The 20,324-nt window shown below is 42.9% G+C and overlaps 1 protein-coding gene across 3 annotated transcripts in view; it reads right to left on the minus strand.

Moving 5' to 3' along the window:
- Positions 1 to 20,324, minus strand: part of PIEZO2 (piezo type mechanosensitive ion channel component 2) — a 460,524-nt gene that overhangs the window by 84,652 nt on the left and 355,548 nt on the right. For 2 of the 3 annotated variants that reach the window (XM_031658679.1, XM_031658680.1), the window contains 6 exons: positions 15,006 to 15,223; positions 11,930 to 12,090; positions 3,294 to 3,470; positions 2,873 to 2,998; positions 1,292 to 1,492; positions 74 to 278 (listed from right to left, as the gene is read on the minus strand). In XM_031658679.1, the coding sequence (XP_031514539.1) occupies positions 74 to 278; positions 1,292 to 1,492; positions 2,873 to 2,998; positions 3,294 to 3,470; positions 11,930 to 12,090; positions 15,006 to 15,223 (1,088 nt within the window). Of the gene's footprint in view, positions 1 to 73; positions 279 to 1,291; positions 1,493 to 2,872; positions 2,999 to 3,293; positions 3,471 to 11,929; positions 12,091 to 15,005; positions 15,224 to 15,595; positions 15,629 to 20,324 lie in introns of all 3 variants that reach the window. The other variant, XM_031658678.1, reaches the window with a different exon arrangement.

The raw sequence follows: 20,324 nt of genomic DNA on the forward strand, positions 1-20,324 counted from the left end.
ACGCTTCTCCCAGCCGTCCACTCGGTAATGGCTTCTTCTAAAAGTAGATGGCTCCAGGGAGGGGCAGGCTCACCTCGGCAAGGAGCAGGTGGGATGCCGATGCAGATGAAATACTGGAAGGTGATGATGCATGCCAGGAAGCAGCAGTACTTGGGCCAGATCTCCGCGATGGCTTTCCTTCTGCGTCTATATAAGACAGCGATCAGCCAGCAGGCATGGATCATGGCATAGAAATCCATTCGCTGGCCAATCACGTTAACTGACATTAGGAAACAGGTCTGTGTAAAGATGAAAAGAGGCACAAAAAAAATAAATATATCAGACTTATGGGAAAGGGGACTGGTGATAGGTATCAGGTCTGTGTAGATGGCGGAGACCCACATCCCTCAGGGCCAGTCTGTCTGCACAGATTCACCAGTGCTTGCTCTTTTGAGTGTCTCAGGTGAAGACAGAAATACTGTACAGATTACTCCCAAGGGACAAACTGACTAAGTAGCTCTTATAATAACCACTTCAGACAATAAAGCGAACAGCAATTTTGATCTCCTCATGAAGCATCACCATTCCTACTTCATTCTATGAAGGCACAGGCACTATCACAACCATTTTAGGTTAAAACAGTTCATTTTGGCTGCAGCTTATGGTTTCAGAATGCACAAAGAGAAGATTAATATTTATTTATTATTAATTAATTAATTAATTTGAGATGGAATCTTGCTCTGTCACCCAGGCTAGAGTGCACTGGTGCAATCTTGGCTTACTGCAACCTCTGCCTCCCAGGTTCAGACAATTCTCCTGCCTCAGCCTCCCAAATACCTGGGATTACAGGCGTGCACCACCGTGCATGGATAATTTTTGTATTTTTAGTAGAGATGGGGTTCCACCATGTTGGCCAGGCTGGTCTTGAACTCCTGACCTCAGAAGCTCCGCTCACCTTGGCCTTCCAAAGTGCTGGGATTACAGGCGTGAGCCACCGCGCCCAGCCAGAAGATTAATACCTTATTCTTAATAAGAAACCTGTTAACATGGCAACTGATGGCCATGCATTTACATTGCTCTGGAGATCCAGAGAGGCCAAGGCACTGCTGTGGAGGGGGGTGTTCAGCACCTAGTCTTGGAAAACTTTCAGTCAAGCTAGTTAACCATCAGTACAAATACTCTCTGTTCTTCTCAAGGAGACAGCTATCATGCCTGCAGATGTATCACAAGGTTCCAGTGGCCAATTGGCCAGAAGCAGTTCTTTGAATTTTCATGGAAAAGAGAAATAAAACATGTCAGCAAGGAAACTCACCTCCAGACCGAATTTGTAGAAGAAGTAATTTATGAAATATTTGGCACAATTAATAAGTCCATCATCTAGATGTAGTCTTGTAATGTCATGAAAGATAGTTTTAGACACAGGGGCTGTCAGGTTGTTTCGACCTCGATAGTATTCCTGATGGCGGTAAATGGTGACTTCAAAGGCCAGGATAGCCAGCATCAGGAGGTTATTCTACAAAGCAAGGAAACACAGCTGTGTCAGCCAGATGCTGTACGATTTGGTAATTTCAACCAATTCCCATATTCTTCACAACTACAAGGACAATGTTTTATAAAAGCTCACCTCTCTTAAACAGTTTTGAGCTCAAAATTCATTTTCTCTGTCTTATTTATTGTGGCATTATCTCTATTAGAAAATCAGGCTAATTTCCAAAGTAATAGGATCTAGAATCTCCAGACATAAGATGCTGCTGCTCATTCCTATTTCTCAAAACTACACATCTCACACCAAGGAAGCAATTTCCAGTTATCCAAGGCGGGCAGTTCAGCCTTGTTTGTGACTAGAAGTGCAAAAACAGTACAGAGACATTCTGGAAAATGCACCCAGCTGGAAGAACAGGAAGCTGCTTAGGGGGAAACTTTTGAACACCCCTGAAATCTTGCTACAGAAAGCAATAGATTGAGAAGCATGCTGACAACAGTAAAATAATAATAGTGATGATATAATGATTATTCAAGATAATGAAAACAGTTAACATTTATGGAACCATGGGTTCTAGACACGATTCAATCACCCTTTTCAAATACCAATTTGCTTTATCCTCATAACAGCTATTTACAGTGGCTACTAGTACAAAAGATGTCTACCACGTGATGAAAAATCTAGAAGCTACACAAAGAAAATGGGATGCTTAATACATTTAAAAATCCCAGGTGCTGAGTGTAGAGGCTGTACCGTTAAATGCATTGCCAGTGTAACATGATTAGGACTGCTCAGATAATCCACAAAAATAAAATGTGAAAAATCTGAAGCATGTTGTTTTCATTATGTTTGTATGGCTGTTTGTACTCAAGTTCCCTTTTATAAATATATGCTTTATTACTTCTAGATGTAATAGATTCTCTTTATTAAAAACTATAGAGAAACAGAATTTACACAGCAAAAATGTCTTGTAAGGCTATATCCGCTTCTCAGAAATAATCACTATTGAGCATTTGGTATACTTTACTCAATATTTTTCTTCGTGTCTAGAAGAGATCATACTATGCACAGTGTTTTGAAATTTGCTTTTTAAAAAAATATATTTTAAACATGCTTCAATTCTAATGCACCCACTGACCTTAATCTTGTAATGGTCTTAAAACAATTGTATAATGTTCCAATGAATGTATTTGTCACATTTTATTCAAGCAATCTCAGACCGTTTGGTCATTTTCTCTTTAACGTGCCATAATACTGATTTTAACACTTAGAGTTTGTTGCAAAGGTGATGCCAAATCCCACATGAGAATATGTGGTTACTATCAAATGTGATGTTGAGCGTCTCGGGGAAGAATCCTGAACTATTATATAACGGTGTGGAGGCCCAAACTAAGCACGACAAGCCGTTACCCTTAGGTAGACGAGCAGAGGCGAAGACTTCCGCAGGCCGACCCACTCTGTAGGATCGACAGGAGCACTGTAGAGCAGAGACTTGTTCAACTCATTAAGGGGGATGTTTGTTTGATTTTCATTTGGCTAAAAAGAAGAGAAAATGGAGTAAAAAAATAGCTTCACAGATTAGGAGAGCTCGGGTTATTTAGTCTTCAGCTTTGAGCAAACGGACAGTGGTGGGATGGGAGGGGCAGGCCCATCTCGGGGGAGACCCCAGTATGAGAGGAGGCTTAACACAGGGCCAGAGCACAACCAGGGAGAGGTGACTTACAAGCCCGGCCAGGCCAGGCCAAATGTGCTTGGGGATGGCGGTTCCCCAAGCATCTGCCTTGCTTTGCTAAAGGGCAGTCAGGAATACTCCCCTATCACTGAGGCTCACCAAGGAACAGTTAACAGAGAAGTTCTCAGGCTTAATGGTTTGGAGCTGGTACAACATTTTGCAGACGATGATCACACACGTCCAGACCGTGCAGACACTTGAAGCCAGACGGCGCAGCTTGGCGTACGGCAGAGCAAAAGCCCAAGAAATCAAAAATACATAGTTGAACAGAGACACCTGAAAACATACAACCAGAAATGGGGACAAAAATACATAACATGGCATAACAAACAGGACATCCACAAAACAGGATGACTTGATTTACTCAGTTCAGCAAAAGTGGACTGGATTCCTAGCACGCGCACGGAATTGCCCTAGGTGCTGGAGTACTAAAGTAGGTGAGTTATGGTCTCACCCCTCGGGGACATTATGTCTTGTATGGCAGGTGATGTCACTATCATGTAGCACTGGCTAAGCTATCGATGTGGGCAGGCTCCTGTGAGAGCATCCAGAAGGGTCCTTGGTCCAATGTGGAGGTCAGGAAGCATTTTCAAGAAGAAACAGTGCCTGAACTGAGCCAGGCCAAGAAAGACGAGAGGTGGATTCTTTAGGTAAAGGAGGCATGGGCGAAGGCAGGAAAGCATGAGCTAGTATGGTGGGGACAGGCGACAACAAACAACTGGAAAGTTCAGAGTTGAAAGTGTGAAGTGCAGCAGGAGGTGAGGCTGGAGGTGCAGCTATAGCCAAGTTCTGACGGATCCTTCTTACACCATGCTATGGCAGGAGCCCAGTCTTCAGAAAACGGAGAGCTGTGGAGGGGTATTACACTGGGAATTTGGAGGTAAGATTTGCTTCCCATTGAGATCAATGTAACTGACGAATGGAGGGTGCACTGTGGGGATTGGATGTGAGGTTAGGTGACCCACTCACATGCTGCTGCAATAGCCCAGGGAAGATGGGGAGGAGGCGCGGGTTCAAGATGGGAGGCAAAATTAGCTGGACTCGACGACTGATTGGCTTGGTGGGCCGGTGGGTAGGAGAGAAGGTTCAAGGAGTGACTCCCAGGTTTCCACTTGAGAGCCTGAGTGGATAACAGTACCATGACTGACACAGCAGTGCTGACAGGGAAGCTGGTCAGAGCGGCAAGTTTGTGAGCTCAGCTTGAACTGTTGACTTTGGACTGCATGCGAGTTCATTGATCAGGCCAGATGTTCTCACATTTCTAGCAATTCTGTAGTATAGTTAATAGTTCATCAGACAATTCTGTAGTATAGTTAATAGTTCATCGGACAGTATAGAAGGACCATCATCTTCTTCAGGCATGGGAAATGCTCATTTATTCTGAATATTGTGAAAGTAATATTCTAGAAATGTTTAATATTATCAGGTAGAAATAACAGCATGCTCTCATTTGATACAACTAAACATGTACCAAGCATTGTGGGCTAAGCCTTGTGGGCTATAAGAGACATAGTTACCTACTTGGCTTATAAAATTATAAAAGAAGAGGCCGGGTGCGGTGGCTCATGCCTGTAATCCCAGCACTTCGGGAGGCCGAGGTGGGTGGATCACGAGGTCAGGAGTTCAAGACCAGCCTGGCCAAGATGGTGAAACCCCATCTCTACTAAAAATACAAAAAATTAGCTGGACTCGGTGGCAGGCGCCTGTAATCCCAGCTACTTGGGAGGCTGAGGCAGGAGAATCACTTGAACTCAGAGGGCAGAGGTTGCAGTGAGCCAAGATCGTGCTACTGCACTCCCCACCCTGGGTGACAGAGTCAGACTACGTCTCTCAAAAAAAAAAAAAAAAGTTAAAAAAACTATAAAAGAAGAAAATGTGGAGACTGCATGACAGTATTTAATTCTGCTATTTGTTACCTGTTATTCTTCTACTCAACTATTTGTCACTGTCCAATGCAAGGAACCTCTCTGAAAATTAAGTGCTGAAATATTAGGGTAGGAGGAGATGCCTTATAGAATTAATTGAAGATGAAAGAAACACTGTACATGGAAAGGCCCTGTAAACCATAACTCACTCATAAACATAATCAAAGTTACCCGTTAACAAAACAGATAGATTAGCGAACTGACTTCCTCTTTAGCCATCAGCAAGTGTCTCGTCAATTTGGATATTAAAAAGCAAACCCTATTAAAGATGCTGTGAAATTAACTCTGTTATGTCTGTTACTATGTATCTAAAGCCTTTAGTATAAAGACAGCACAATTTATTCAGAACTTTCAATTTTCTGAGTGATGGGAAAAGAGAAGTAAAGATAGTAACTTTCATTAAGTCTTAACCAGGTTCAAGGTGACACATCCTTTGAGGATTCCCTGCCCGCAGGAGGCATGTGGGAGGGACAAATGGAGGCACCAAGGTACTTGGTGACAGCATAAGGGGACTGAGACCTGAAGAATAAATAGCAGTTAGACAGGCAAAAGAAAAAGCAGGTCCAAGGCCCTTCCAGACTTGGGAGAGCATGGGCTGCCCATCCTTGGAGAAGCAAGTGATTCATGGCGACAGAAGTGTCATCTGAAACCTGTCAGAGGACTTTAAAACCCACCTGGCGTCCTAGACTGTCCAGGGATGGCAAAGGTGAAGTGGTCTGGGCTGGATCATGGGGGTCTTATACTATGTTATCGTGAGGATGAGAGGCAGCTGCTGCAAGGTTTCAGTAGAGGGCTCTCATGATCACATCTACCCTGTGGGAAGACTATTCTGGCTGCATTGTGGAATACGTGTTGGAAAGAGAAAAGACTGGGAAAAGCTGGGAATCTGTAAGAGCAATCAAAAGGGGAGTGGAGGCAGAGGGAGTGAGTAGGTCACCTGAAAGTGCTTTGGGGCCACTCAAGAAGTGGGGTCAGGCCCAGCTGTCCCGTGGACACAGGGGCCTGGAGTTCAAAGAGAGCAGTGAGTTGACACAGATTTTAGGACTCGCAGCAGGTGAAGGGCAACTGAACCAGTCCTGTGCTTGTGAGCTAGTGAGCTCACCCATGACAGTCCAGAACAGAAACAGGCTGTGGACAGAACCTGAGGAACATGCTGAGGGGGCTGGTGGGAAGGGCAGGAGGAGCCCAGGAACGAGACAGGAAGGGTCTGACCAAGCTGTGGGGAAGGGCCGGGAAGGTGAGCTGATGTTCAAAACAAAGAGGGAGAGCTTCAATGACAAGGAAAGGATCCCGAGTCCTCAGCATCCTAGAGAAGTCAAATTAGAGGACTAAAGAGCCTCTGTGAGGCGAATATTTTTATTTTATCATTTTACGAATAGAAACACTGGGGCTCAGTGAAGTATGATACTTCATTCCATACAAATAGCAAGCCCAGTGCAAACCTCAGTGCGCCATGCCCTCTCACAGTTCTGTCATCTAAAGAGATCATGATCTCATCATTTCCCTGATGGTAAGAATCTCATGGAAGGGAAGAAGAAAGGAGGAGGAAGAAGAGGAGGAAGAGGAGGAGGAGGAAGAGGAGGAGGAGGAGGGGGAGGAAGAAGGATAAGGAAGAAGAAGAGGAGGGAGAAAAGGGGAGAGAGAAGGGGAAGCAGAAAAGAGGAGGGGGAAAGGGAAGGAGAATTAGCAGAAGGAGGAGGAGGAGGAGGAGGACGATGACTATGACAAATACCTGGGCTACAACCGACACCTGATGAATTAGAATTTTAGGGAAATAGACACTGGTCCACATACATAACAAGTGTCCAGGTGATTCTTACTATCAAGGATTTTGAGAAACAGTTTTATGCCATAATGCTTTCCCAACAAAGCACTGTACACGGGTTGTCATCCTATCTGAATATAACCTTGTGGGGCATGAGGGCCCTGCCTCGAGGGAAGGGGCCTCTGAGAACCCAAGCCTCCTGGTCCCTGCACTTACCCATCCCTGGCTTCCCTCCCCCAAAGGACCTGGGCTGCAACTATCACCTCCAGGCTGCAACCACTTGTAAGAGATACTCCTCCCTGTGCAGCCAGTGCTCACTGTGGACACCTCTAGCACAGCAGTTATTATCACTTTTAGTTTTATTTGGCAGCCATTCCCATCCCATTCCCATCAGGCTGTGAGCTCAGACAAGTGTGTCTTTCAAGCTACTGCACCAGCACCTAGCACCATGTACACATTCACTTTATTGTGAGTTCTTTTTTTTTTTTTGAGACGAAGTCTCGCTCTGTTGCCCAGGCTGGAGTGCAGTGGCGTGATCTCCGCTCACTGCAAGCTCACGCCATTCTCCTGCCTCAGCCTCCCCAGTAGCTGGGACTATAGGCGTCCGCCACCACACCTGGCTAAATTTTTGTATTTTTAGTAGAGACGGACTTTCATTGTGTTAGCCAGGATGGTCTCGATCTCCTGACCTTGTGATCAGCCTGTCTTGGCCTCCCAAAGTGCCGGGATTACAGGCCTGAGCCACCACGCCTGGCCTATTGTGAGTTCTTAATAAAGGCTCAATGAATGCTTAGTGAGAGCGAAAATATAACAATAATGACGAAACCTCAACTGACAAGAAGGAGAAACCTCAGGTTTGCAAAGTCCTTTTATTATCTTCTTTCCTTCCTTCCTTCCTTCATTCATGGAGCTTCTCCAACTGGCCAGGCCCCCGGGGAAGAGCTGAGGTGCTAACAGAAAGTGTGGCCTCTTCCTCAAGATTCACCTGACCTCACAGAGCTGTCCAACAGCCTTTGGAATTAGAAAGTAGCTGTGTATTTCAAAAGGAGAAGAAAATGTTGTATGTATTTTATATATATATAATATATATATTTAAATCTAGATTATTCCAAAGCAGTGTCACTCCTGAATAAGATGTTGATGTAAAATAAACGTTTCACTAACCATTTCTTTTCCAGCAGCTTCTTCTTTTCCAGATGCTTCATGATGATAACTTTGAAAAGGTTTAATATTTGCAGGAGAGATGAACCCAAAAGTTGTGAAAACAAGCACCCTTACTGAGGCCTTGGGTAAGGATGTCTTGAACCCAAAGCTGCCACAGCTCCTGAAGAGCTTTCTTTGTGGAGAGGGGCTGCGTCCTGCCTGTCCCCCGCCCAGAGCCAAGATGATGGGGCAGGTGGAGATGCAGGAAGGAGAATGTCCTCTGTGCACAGCCTGAGTGAGGAGCTAATCACTCGGAGCCCGATGCGTGCACCTGGAGCTTGGGCACAGAGCTTGGGCACTGGTACCCATGGGGCCTGAGAGATGAAGAGCTCTGGCTACAGGGTGCAGAGTCTCTCTGTCGGGCTCCCATGTGTGCAGGCAGAGCAGGGCCTGTGTGAGGGCAGCTCTTTGGCCTGATGGGAAGGCACAGAGCGCCCAGAGCTGCTCCGAGGCTGCAGGGAAGGCTGTCTGGAAGGGCAGCAGGACTCCACAGAGGAGTCCAGGAGGAGAAGGAGCTGGGCAACCAGGGGCTGGGCAACCAGGGGCTGGGTACCGGTGCCGGCCAAGAGTGCCAGTGGGATGCCCCACCGAGGAGCCTCCAGGAGGGCAAGGGCAGGTTTACCCGCCAGCTTCCAGCCCAGAGCATGAGACCATCATGGGATGGCACAGGCCAAGTCACAACATCCCCATCCCAGGGGGCCTTGCCCTAAGCCTGTGAGTCTGAGCTCCAGCCCAGGAAAGAATGAAACAAAAGAAGGACTAAAGAGCCTCTGTGAGGTGGATTTTTTTTTTTAAATAAAAAACTTCCTTACAGAAGTTAGGAAGGAAGGAGGTGTGGGGAGAAAGAAAGGATCAGCTAGGAAAGGGGAGCTTCTACCTGCGGAGGGACCTGAGTCTCGATGATTCTCCGTGACTCCACAATTTTAACTACTGAAGTGAGATTTTGCTCACTTAAGTCACTGTAGGATTTTGTATTTCTTAGGAATGATCAGAAAGTGCGCTGAGTTCAGGGACACAGAGGAAAGTTTCCCTATAGGATGCATTTTAAAGGGACAATGAAGGTCTGAAGAGAAGTCTTTTGATTGCATGTCACCAAATTGATCGCTCAGTGTGCCAATTACATTAGACAGAGCCAGCGATGCACACACTGTCAAGAACCCAGAGACCAAAGCTTCAGGGCCAGAAACCCCCATGCAAGTGAGGTGACATCACGTACAACACGAGTGGCTGAAACAATCTTACGGCAACGGGATTTGGCAGATGCTAGCAGCAGAAGGAGCAGGATTTCTATGCCTCATGTGTCTCTCACTTGTTTTAAAATTAAAGGTGAGAGAGATGAAATTAGGAATGAAAATTCTGAAAGTCTGCACAATGTGTCAATCACAGAGAAGGGAGTGGTGATACTCTATGGAAGGCTGTTTTCCTAAGAGTGTAACACGGTAACTAGATATTTTGTTTACTTGATGGTCTGTTAACAAGGTTATGTCTGGGGACTCATTAAGGATAATGAAAAAAGTTGTCTGCCTTTTGTTTAGGATCTATAAGAAATTGCATCCTTTAACCCTTTTCTGATGGATAGATTGTACAACAGGATGGATTTATGACAGCAGATTCTCTGTCTGACTCCCATGAATTTCCTGTTCCCCCTAATGCCCACTCCCATCATTACACTGTCTGAACACGCCTTCACACCCCACAGCACAGCTTCTCATGAATCAGAAGGCATCTGTACCTCAGATTGGATTTCTTCAGAAACGGTCTTTGTGCATTTTTTGTCAAATGCCTTCTCTCGTTCTTTTCTATTTCTCTTTAATACCCTAACCCTCAAATTTTTATCTGAACTGTTCACTTCACCTCTACAGTTAAAATGCTTAAACTTTTGCTCTCAATGAATACAAATATTAGGATAGATTTGGGCTCCATTTAATGTATATGCCCCATGACTTAAGAATGCAGCCACTGCCCTAATATCCAGAATCTACAAAGAACTCAAACTTACAAGAAAATAAACCAAACAACCCCATCAAAAAGGGGGCAAAGGATATGAACAGACACTTCTCAAAAGAAGACATTTATGCAGCCAACAGACACATGAAAAAATGCTCATCATCACTGGCCATCAGAGAAATGCAAATCAAAACCACAATGAGATACTATTTCACACCAGTTAGAATGGTGATCATTAAAAAGTCAGGAAACAACAGGTGCTGGAGAGGATGTGGAGAAATAGGAACACTTTTACACTGTTTGTGGGACTGTAAACTAGTTCAACCATTGTGGAAAACAGTGTGGTGATTCCTCAAAGATCTAGAATTAGAAATACCATTTCACCCAGTCATCTCATTACTGGGTATATACCCAAAGGATTATAAATCATGCTGCTATGGAGACACATGCACACGTATGTTTATTGCGGCACTATTCACAATAGCAAAAGCTCAGAACCAATCCAAATGTCCATCAATGATAGACTGGATTAAGAAAATGTGGCACATATACACCATGGAACATTATGCAGCCATAAAAAAGGATGAGTTCATGTCCTTTGTAGGGACATGGATGAAGCTGGAAACCATCATTCTCAGCAAACTATCTCAAGGACAAAAAACCAAACACCGCATGTTCTCACTCATAGGTGGGAATTGAACAATGAGAACACTTGGACACAGGAAGGGGAACATCACACACTGGGGCCTGTTGTGGGGTGGGGAAACGGGGGAGCGATAGCATTAGGAGATATATCTAATGTAAATGATGAGTTAATGGGTGCAGCACACCAACATGGCGCACGTATACATATGTAACAAACCTGCACGTTGTGCATGTGTACCCTAGAACTTAAAGTATAATAATAACAAAAAAATACTTAAAGGAATAAAAGTAACTGTTTCAAAAATAATTAAAATCCTAAAAAAAAAAAAAAAAAAAAAAAAAGAATGGAGTCGCTGCCATTTCCCCCACAAATCTCTCACAGAGAGGGGCTTCTGTTTTCATTCCCACTTGGCAATGATCCCCTGCCCATTTCAGACGGTTTGTATGAACTGGGGCAGAAGTTCTAGTTTAGACTATAGAGCTCAAATTAAGGTTCATCTCTTAGCTACCTATTTGTGAAACGTTTTAGGTTTGTAGTGTTGTAGCTGTGACATTTTACTGTTATATATGTAACTTTTTAAAGATTATAGGCAGTACTTCCTTGATTAATTTTTAGAGGGCAAAGACTTCTTGAATTGTAACCAACTCAGAAATAGTCCAGGCATACAGAAGTATGCAAATGCTATTTGTTGAATAAAAGGAAAGAAGGCTAATTTCTCTGCAGTGAACATTAAATAATCTGTTGGCTGGATGATGACTCTCTTCTTTACAATCAAGGAAACAGAAGTGCAGTACAGGTGCATGGCTGAAGACTTTGTGTTCTGTCTCAAGAAATCCAATAGTAAACAAGGTGAACTCTACTAAAGATTTTATTAGATTTTGGAAACTGAGCTTTCTCCTTGGTAACGTAAACTGGAATGCTCCTGTTTTCCTTGGAGAATTTAGGGAGATAGATTCCCATAGGCAGGGGCAGAAGGGCAGCCTGCTCTCACACACTTCCCTAAGGACTAGATGAAAATAAGTAGCGTTTGTAATATGACCAAGCCAATGAGAAACTCAGCCATGAGCCTCTTTCCTTTTTCTCAGTGCTCCTGACCCTCGGATTTCTGTAAGTGTAAGTACTTATCTTGGAGTCTTGATACCCTAATGTAATGGAGATTACATTAAAAAAATCATGGACAGCTGGAAAAGGAAAATGATGACCTACTGTGCTTCTATTCAGCCTGATGATAGGACAAATGTTCACTTGCCTCTTTCACGGAAACCCAGATAATGTAAGAGGAAACGATTTTGATGATGTGCAACTCCAAAATCCACCACATGAACACCTGCAGCTTGTGGAAATACTCCAGGAATTTTAAGAAGAGCACAGTGAGGCGGTCAATCACCAGGTGCCATTTGTTCCTTAAATCTGCAAAACAGGAAGTACAGACAAGAGCGTAACATTTTTAAAACATTATCATTTAAAGCATATCTTGTCACTGTAGCTCAGGCTGGAGTGCAGTGGCATGATCAACATTATTTACTTTTCTTTCTTTCTTCCTTTTTTTCCCTTCCTTCCTTCCTTCCTTCCTTCCTTCCTTCCTTCCTTCCTTCCTTCTTTCCTTCCCTCCCTCCTTCCCTCCTTCCTTCCTTCCTTCCCTTGTCCCTCCCTCCCTCCCTCCCTCCCTTCCTTCCTTTTTCTGACAGAGTCTTGCTCTGTAGCCCAGGCTGGAGTGCAGTGGCACAATCTCAGCTCACTGCAGCCTCTGCCTTTTGGGTTCAAACGATTCTCCTTGAGTAGGTGGGACTACAGGCACATACCACCATGCCCAGCTAATTTTTGTATTTTCAGTAGAAAAAAGGTCTCATCATGTTGGCCAGACTGGTCTTGAACTCTTGGCCTCAAATGATCTGCCAGCTTCAGCCTCCCAAAGTGCTGGGAGTACAGGCGTGAGCCCCCATGCCCAGCCCCTTTGATGTTATTTACTCTTAAGACCAAACTATAATTTCCTAATATTCTAGGAATATTAAATAATCTTAACTCCTTCTAAAGGACATCTTTCTTGCCACAACAGCACTTTTATAAGTGGCCTGTCTCCTTTGACAAGGCTTAACTGGTGAGTGGTAAAGTTCTCTGGTTTCCATGAAAAAGTGAACCAGTCAGAGCCCTGCATGGGCAGGAAGAGCTTTTGCTCCTTGTCAGAATCAGAAGTGAACTCTAAGCATCAGAATGACTCAGCCTGTGGTTTTCTGAAACATGGTCAGATTCATTCAAATAATAATTTTTAATCAAATTACTTATTTTATTATTTCTACCTTATGCTAACAAAGGAGTCATGCTTCTATCAAGAAGGACTGTGCCGGCTCACTTTATTGACTGAAAGTCACAACAGGACTGTTCTGTAATATCAGCCTGTCTTGTTTGTAAACAAAAGCTCACAAGTCTATCTTGGCAGATTACAAGTCCTAAGTATCTCTTTAAGTAGCTTCTTTAACTGGCTTGGGTAGATGCAACAGTTACTGTACCTGGTTCTGAAAGCTAAGTAAGGTTCTAGTTATTGTGAAATATGCTTACAGTAGTTCTCCTTTATCCATGGCTATGCTTTCCAAGATTTCAGTTACCTGCAGTCAACCACAGTCCAAAAAAATTAAATGGAAAATTCCAGAAATGATTCAGAAGTGTTAAGTTACATACTGTTCTGAGTAGAAGGATGAAATCTCATGCTGTCCCACTCTGTCCTTCCCCTTGGAATGTGAATCCCTTTGTCCAGCAGGGCCATGCTGTCTACACTCCCTGCCCAGTGGTCAGTCACTTAGTAGCTGTCTCAGTTGCAGTAGCTGTCTTAGTAGCTGTCTCACTGCATTAGTAGCTGTCTCACTGCAGTATTGCAGTGCTGTGTTCAAGTCACTCTTATTTTACTTTCTAATGGCTCCAAGTGAAAGAGTAGTGATGCTGGCAATTTGAATATGCCAGAGAGCAGCCACAAAATGCTTCCTTTAAGTTAATGGTAACAGTTCTCAATTTTATTAATAAGGAAAGAAAAAAATGTACACCGAGGTTGCTAAGATCTAAGGTAAGAGCAACTCTTCTATCTGTGTAATTGTAAAGAAGGAAAAAGAAATTCACACACAGTGTACACAGGGTTCAGTGCTATCTGAGGTTTTAGCATCTACTGGGAGTCTTAGAACATGTTCCCCAAGGCTAAGGCAGGACTACTGTATTTAGAGAGTGACTCAGATGGTAGTCAATAAAAAGGTGTAGGTAATAAATGAGCATGATTTAGACGCGTAGCTGCCACGTACATGAGGGATTGAGAGAAAAGGGGCTGTGCAATTTTGGGCAGGACCTATTAGTAAAGCTCAAAATCCATCTTGAAGTAATAAAATCCTAGACTTAGGTACTTGGCCTCACAGACCTGGGGTCTCCACTTCACACTGAGGAATTCACAATGATCAGATATGGAAAGAACGTTTCTGGTCCTCTCCTCTGTGTTCTGAGATGAGAGGGGAAAGAAGACCAAGTTTAAGGGGCATAAACCTTTGGAAGGAGTCCTCCTGCTACTTTTTTATTTTCTAATTTTGTTAAGGACAGTTGACCAGCAAAGACAAGTGCAGCATCTTAAGGTGATAGCCCCAGAACCTCACCCCAGAGATGATGCTCTCTGGGTTGTCCCAGACTTCCTGGAAACGGCTATGTAGACTTTATATTCTCTGTCAGATAACATTTCCTGATCACTGAGGCTGCTCAATGTTCATCATGCCCTATTAAAACATTATTTCAAGTTTAGGAAGGGAAGTAGAAAGAGCCCAAAGAATAAAGAGTGAAACCCTTAAAACAGCAATATTGACAAAAACATCTCTAGGAGTTTGCTTGAAATTATAATTATCCAACTGCTGACTTTGTCCTCCAGTGTCCATGTCCTTAGGCATCAAATCAGAGCTAGAAATACATTCTTAATTATCAGTTTCCTGGAAAAGAATGGGTTCTTGAGAATGCATTTGTAAAGGCGATGTCTACAGCCTTTGGAGATTCTGCACAGCCAGGCTGTACCTGCATCTGGTAGAAACAGAGACTGAGCACGTGGTCAACACCATGCCCCACCAGTGTCTGGCCAGGAGTGCTACTTGTGGGTCAGTCACTGAGAACCAGCCATCTGGTCTTTTCTCAGTCAGAATTAAAAGGAAATTGGAGCAATTGGAACAGTAATATTAAAACTATAGCAACCAAACAAAAACCACTCCAATTTTTATGTCATAGACTGGGTCAAATATGTATTCTTTTGGAGCAAGTCAATGTTTCCTTCACTCAGGCTGGCAGCCAGCATTCTCTGAGCGGCTGTTTACCTGATGTTTCTTCCTCCTCCTCGGATTCCTCCTCTTCCTCTCCGTCCTCCTCTGACTCCTCGCTGTCTTTCCCAAGATCACCCTTTTGGGCTTTTTCAGAGTAGCCCTCGGGCTTCTCCTCCCCAGGCTCAGCCAACTTCCTCACCTCCGGCTTCTCCAGCTTGGCGGTCAGGTGCATCATGGTGAGGTCCGGGAGGCTTCCTTCCGGGTGGGCCAGTCTGTTGGCAGAGAGCAGCTGAGTCAGAAGAGGAAAGGGTGTTGGGAGACATTTGAGTGAGGGGCAAGTAAAAGGAGGATAAACACGAATGAAATCAGTGCATGTACAAAGACCTCACAAGGTGGGGTGTTAGCGTTTTGTCACTTTCTTGTTGGTTTGTTTGTTTTAAGTTCTTTCTAAAAACAAACTGTAAACTCGGTTAGGTTTTGTTAGCTTTTCTAATTCAGGTTCTAGTGATTAGTTGGTAATGAAAGCTATCGACACCTAAACTTGACATTTTTCCCGGAGGAGAAAATGGTCAGAGTTTAGGGTGTAGAAGCATGAAATGGCATCATGTAGAGCAAGCATTTCATGGCTTCACAGGGGGACTTACTCATTTTGGTGGATTGGTAATTTTTTCTTGATGCTGCTCAAAGTAATTGAAATAGAAAGGAAAAAAAGGAGATGAGAACAGAAGAATTATAAGGAATGTCAGAGATCATATATCATGCTACATATCATCCACTATTGCATTCCTGTATGCCTGCTGCAGTAACGCCCTAGTGCCAAATGCATTCCAGGGTGGCATCAATAGCGTGCTTTGCTTTGAACCCTAGGCTTGGCAACTGATCCGAGAGTGGACAGGATTGCAGGTTTGTAAAGGAGAGAGCATACTGAGACCGCTGAGGCAATTATATCATGCTTTTTTAGTAACGCAACAGACCATCTTGCAAGAATCAAGTAATTTACATATTTGTAAGTTTTTAAACATTTCTTAAAGAATGTGTGCTTTTAGTCAACCTTTGTGTAGACGAATCCCACTCTGCCAGCTAAGGCATATGCCATGGAAGCTAAATGTTTTCAGGAGTGACACGTCTGCATCACGTCCCCACGTGAGAGTTACTGATGCGAACTATTGATTGGCAGCGTGGGAAGACTGTGTGAGATCCTGAACCAGAGAAAGAATGCAGGGAGAGGGAGCTTCCGGTGAGCGCACTCAGCAGCCGGGGATGCTACAGTTTATTTCTTAGTGGACCATAACAAGTCCCTTCCTTCTCCTACATTTTTTAAGAGCATACCTTTTTATTCATACTCAAATTAACGTTTTAAAGAATTTGTGGGCAATAAAGTCTATATAAAGAAAAAGCCTAGTAGACATACTGATAGTCTTCTCTATTTATCACAGTTAATCCAGAAATTTTTAGCAGGGTTCTAACAAGATGGACAATAAATAATATTATTCTATCTGGATAATTGTAGGCTCTGAGTAAACTATTTAACTTTGTGAAAGTTAATTAATTTTCTACCAAATGAGGCTTGGTTAGATAAAATGCAGGTTTACTTTCAACTTATTGATTTGATATTTGTAAACATGCCTATCATTTTGGTTAATGGTTGCAAGGAATCCACACTGTCCCTACACTTTTACATTATCATTCAAACAATTCCCTTGCACAGGATGTCCAGCAGGTAAACGACAGTATGCCAGAAACAGATTGTTAATTTAACGGAGACAGAGAATCTGAGGAGAGTTCTACATTGGTGGAAGGAGTTACACTGACATACTGCTTCCTTATTTTCCTAAGCTAGTCAATTCATCCTCTCAACTTTGGAGAAGTTAGCTAGTCTTAAAATTGCAACCCATCTCCTCTACACCAGTGCCACACACCAAATGGCAGGGAACACATTTGCTGTTCCTGCTTTGTCAGGACTCTCCATGTGAAATGTTATTAAATGTGGAAGTGATCGGCTGCTGCACAGTCGTCAGTATGTATTTGTTCTCTTCAGGGATGCATTTTATACATGAAAAGATACCTTTATTAAGACAAGGACTTTGGTGGTTTCAGTGTGGAGGTGTGACCACCTCAGAGTGAATCTTAAAGGTCTGCATTGACACTGCTGCAACCTCATATGACAAGAAAAATACGTTCTAACAATTACTGCTATTAACAGAGTGAAACTCAAAGAGGGGATGCTGTTTCCGCAGCTGCTACTACAGCTACACAGCAGATGTCCTCAAGCAACGATGCCCCCAAACTGCCAGGCCGCAAGCAGGGCGCATTGAGGAGAGATCGTTCAGTGAAAGAATCAGAAGAAGACACTGGAGTAAGCCTTCTGGAAGCAGGTCCACAAGGCTGATTTCTAGAAACTTGGAATGGGACAAGATGCAGCTGGGGACAAATGAGAAGGGAATTCTGCATCTAATACAGGTCGTTCCCTCTGACCTTAGAGGCACAAACCCCAGACCCTCTCTGGCGCAGTTTAACCTCATGAGCTTGTGATGGACAACAAAGAAAAAAAGAAATTACGTATCAGGCTGTCATTTACTAGTCTAGGAGTTTATTAGCTATCTTGAGAAATTTCAGAGAATTGTACCTTGTATTATAAAAAACTGTGTGCATAAAACATAGATAAAAAATATTTTAAAAATGAATAAAGCGTACTGTTTCAAAAAGACACGTGTGAATCCTTTTACTTTTCTCTCTCTCTTTTTCTCATTTTTATCATAACATTGATCTTAGAGGACATAGAGAAGAATGTTAAAAGACTTGGGTTCAAGTCTTCACCAGAAAACTAACTAGCTAGGTGAGATGGCAAAGCTATGTAACCTATTCTTCTTTATGATTATTAATTTATTTTTTATTATACTTTAAGTTCTAGGGTACATGTGCACAACGTGCAGGTTTGTTACATATGTATACATGTGCCATGTTGGTGTGCTGCATCTATTAACTCGTCATTTACATTAGGTATATCTCCTAATGCAATTCCTCCCCCCTCCCCACACCCCATGAGAGGCCCCAGTGTATGATGTTCCCCTTCCTGTGTCCAAGTGATCTCATTGTATGTAACCTATCTTTAAGTCTCAGTTAGCTGAAATAATAATGCCTATTTATAGGAGGTTGTAAAAATTAAGGTGGTTTCTGTTAAGCATTTAACACAGTGGTTAATTACACAGGAAACATTTTAAAGTAAGGAGCCATCTTCTAATGGTAGATTTTAATATATTACGGTTTGATAATCTGCATCATAAACTCATTCTAAAGAAAAAGCAGAATTAGAAACGTGCTTTTGTAAGAGCCTACACAATGATGGATGATAGGGAAAGTATTAAACTTAGACTATAATTCTGTCATCAGCACCTTCTTTAACAGAACTCAGCTATTTTATAGAAGGCCATTCAGAAGATAATAAAAAGGGCAAACATTTCTTCGTGGGGAATCTGTTTCCCAGTGGTCTCAGGGTTCTGTTTACTGGGCTTTCTCTGTGTGATCTCAACTACTGCATCCCCTGAGGAATGGGGCTCCGGCACAGGTGATTCTGCACAAATGCAAGCTTCCGAGGCAGACCCAGCTGTGGTTGCTAGAAGCAACAGCTGTATGGACTCTCTGGGAAAGCCTGTGTATTTTAATTCAGCTTTTTTTCCCTTCCTAGCAAATAAAAAGAAAATGGATCTTGATTTTCCAAAACCAAAATTTAAAAACCCACTCTAGTAAAAATACTCCCGGAAACTTCAGGCTAAGGAACTTATAAGACTTGTAATTCTTTACTGAACATCAGGTGCAAATTACCTAATGGTCATGTGAAGGATTTTGACTTTGGGACTCCAAATAATAAGTGTGATGATGAACAGGATTCTCGGAGAAGCCCCCTCCTCCGCTGCCTTCAGTCAGGCTGCTTTGGATGTCTTCACAGGAAGTGCATTTCTTCCCGTGGGGTTCTCTTTCACATTACTGGTAACTGTGTCTCCTTGCCCTTATTCGGGCTTGAGCTCTAACCTTCTCACCGACCATTAAACAAAATGGCTCTCTCCTTTCATGTTCTAACAAAGCAGATGACAAGTATCTGTTTGTGTCTTCACTCACTCTTTACACTTCCACAGCTTTGTGCAGCTCCCAAGGTGTGTGTTTCTCCATTTGTGACTGTCATTTTATTCTAAGTATGGGTTCTGGGGCCTTTCCCCTTGAAGACAGAATTCAGTCCTGCTCGACTCACCACCCTTACAAAATGCAGTACTGTGCTTGGGGTACACTGTTATTCACTGAATCTTGGGTGAAGAAATTTTATGCACTGGAGTTACATCCTTATTTGAAACAGAAGACACAAATTACGTGACAGGGACGCTCAAGGAGGGTCAATTCTGTACAAGGACCTGACGTTGAAAAGCTACATAGTAAACTACTTTCCATTAAAGAAAATGGAAATTCTAGCATTGTAAAATCTCCTTAGTCTCAGCATCGTTTGTTTTTATGATTCTAATTTGGAATATGCGGTAATGTAAACTGCACTGACACTGTTATCATTAGACTGTTAGCAGAAAGGTGACTTGCACCTGTGCAGTGTTTAATACAAATAACATTTAAAGTCAAATAATGTTTAAGATATATTATTATCTAGATCTCAAAAGCACTTTTAGAAGATTGTATTCACATAGAAGCATTTGATTTGTGAATTTAATATTACATCTTATTTTTTATTTATTTATTTATTTTGAGACGGAGTCTTGCTCTCTTGCCCAGGCTAGATTGCTGCATTGGCGTGATCTCGGCTCACTGCAGACTCAGCCTCCCGGGTTCAAGCAATTCTCCTGCCTCAGCCTCCCGAGTAGCTGGGATTACAGGTGCCCACCACCATACCCGGCTAATTTTTGTATTTTTTAGTAGAGACGGGGTTTCACCATCTTGGCCAGGCAGGTCTTGAACTCCTGACCTCATGATCCACCTGCCTCAGCCTCCCAAAGTGCTGGGATTACAGGCATGAGCCACTGTGTCTGGCCTGAATGTTACATCTTAATTATGTGTGTTGGTAAAATGTACACTGTTTACTAGGTCAGTTGCAACTTAACCACAATTATCCATATTTTAAAAATGTTATCAAAGTGACCTACTGTCCTCAACACACTACCCTACCTTACAACTTGTAAAGTCATGTCTAAATTTTAATCATCTCTTAAGTTGAATTGTAGGTGTGCTCCCTTTTTCAGCCCAGAACTAACATTTATAAACATTTTATTCTCCTTATAAAACAGCATTGAACATAAAGAAATAAATTATGCTAGAAAGCAAGCTTATACACTTCATTAAAGGATTCACTCTGTCATTCTAATGGTAATCAGCCCCATT

Source organism: Papio anubis, chromosome 19, assembly GCF_008728515.1.
Source record: "Papio anubis isolate 15944 chromosome 19, Panubis1.0, whole genome shotgun sequence".
NCBI classification, from domain to species: Eukaryota; Metazoa; Chordata; class Mammalia; order Primates; family Cercopithecidae; genus Papio; species Papio anubis.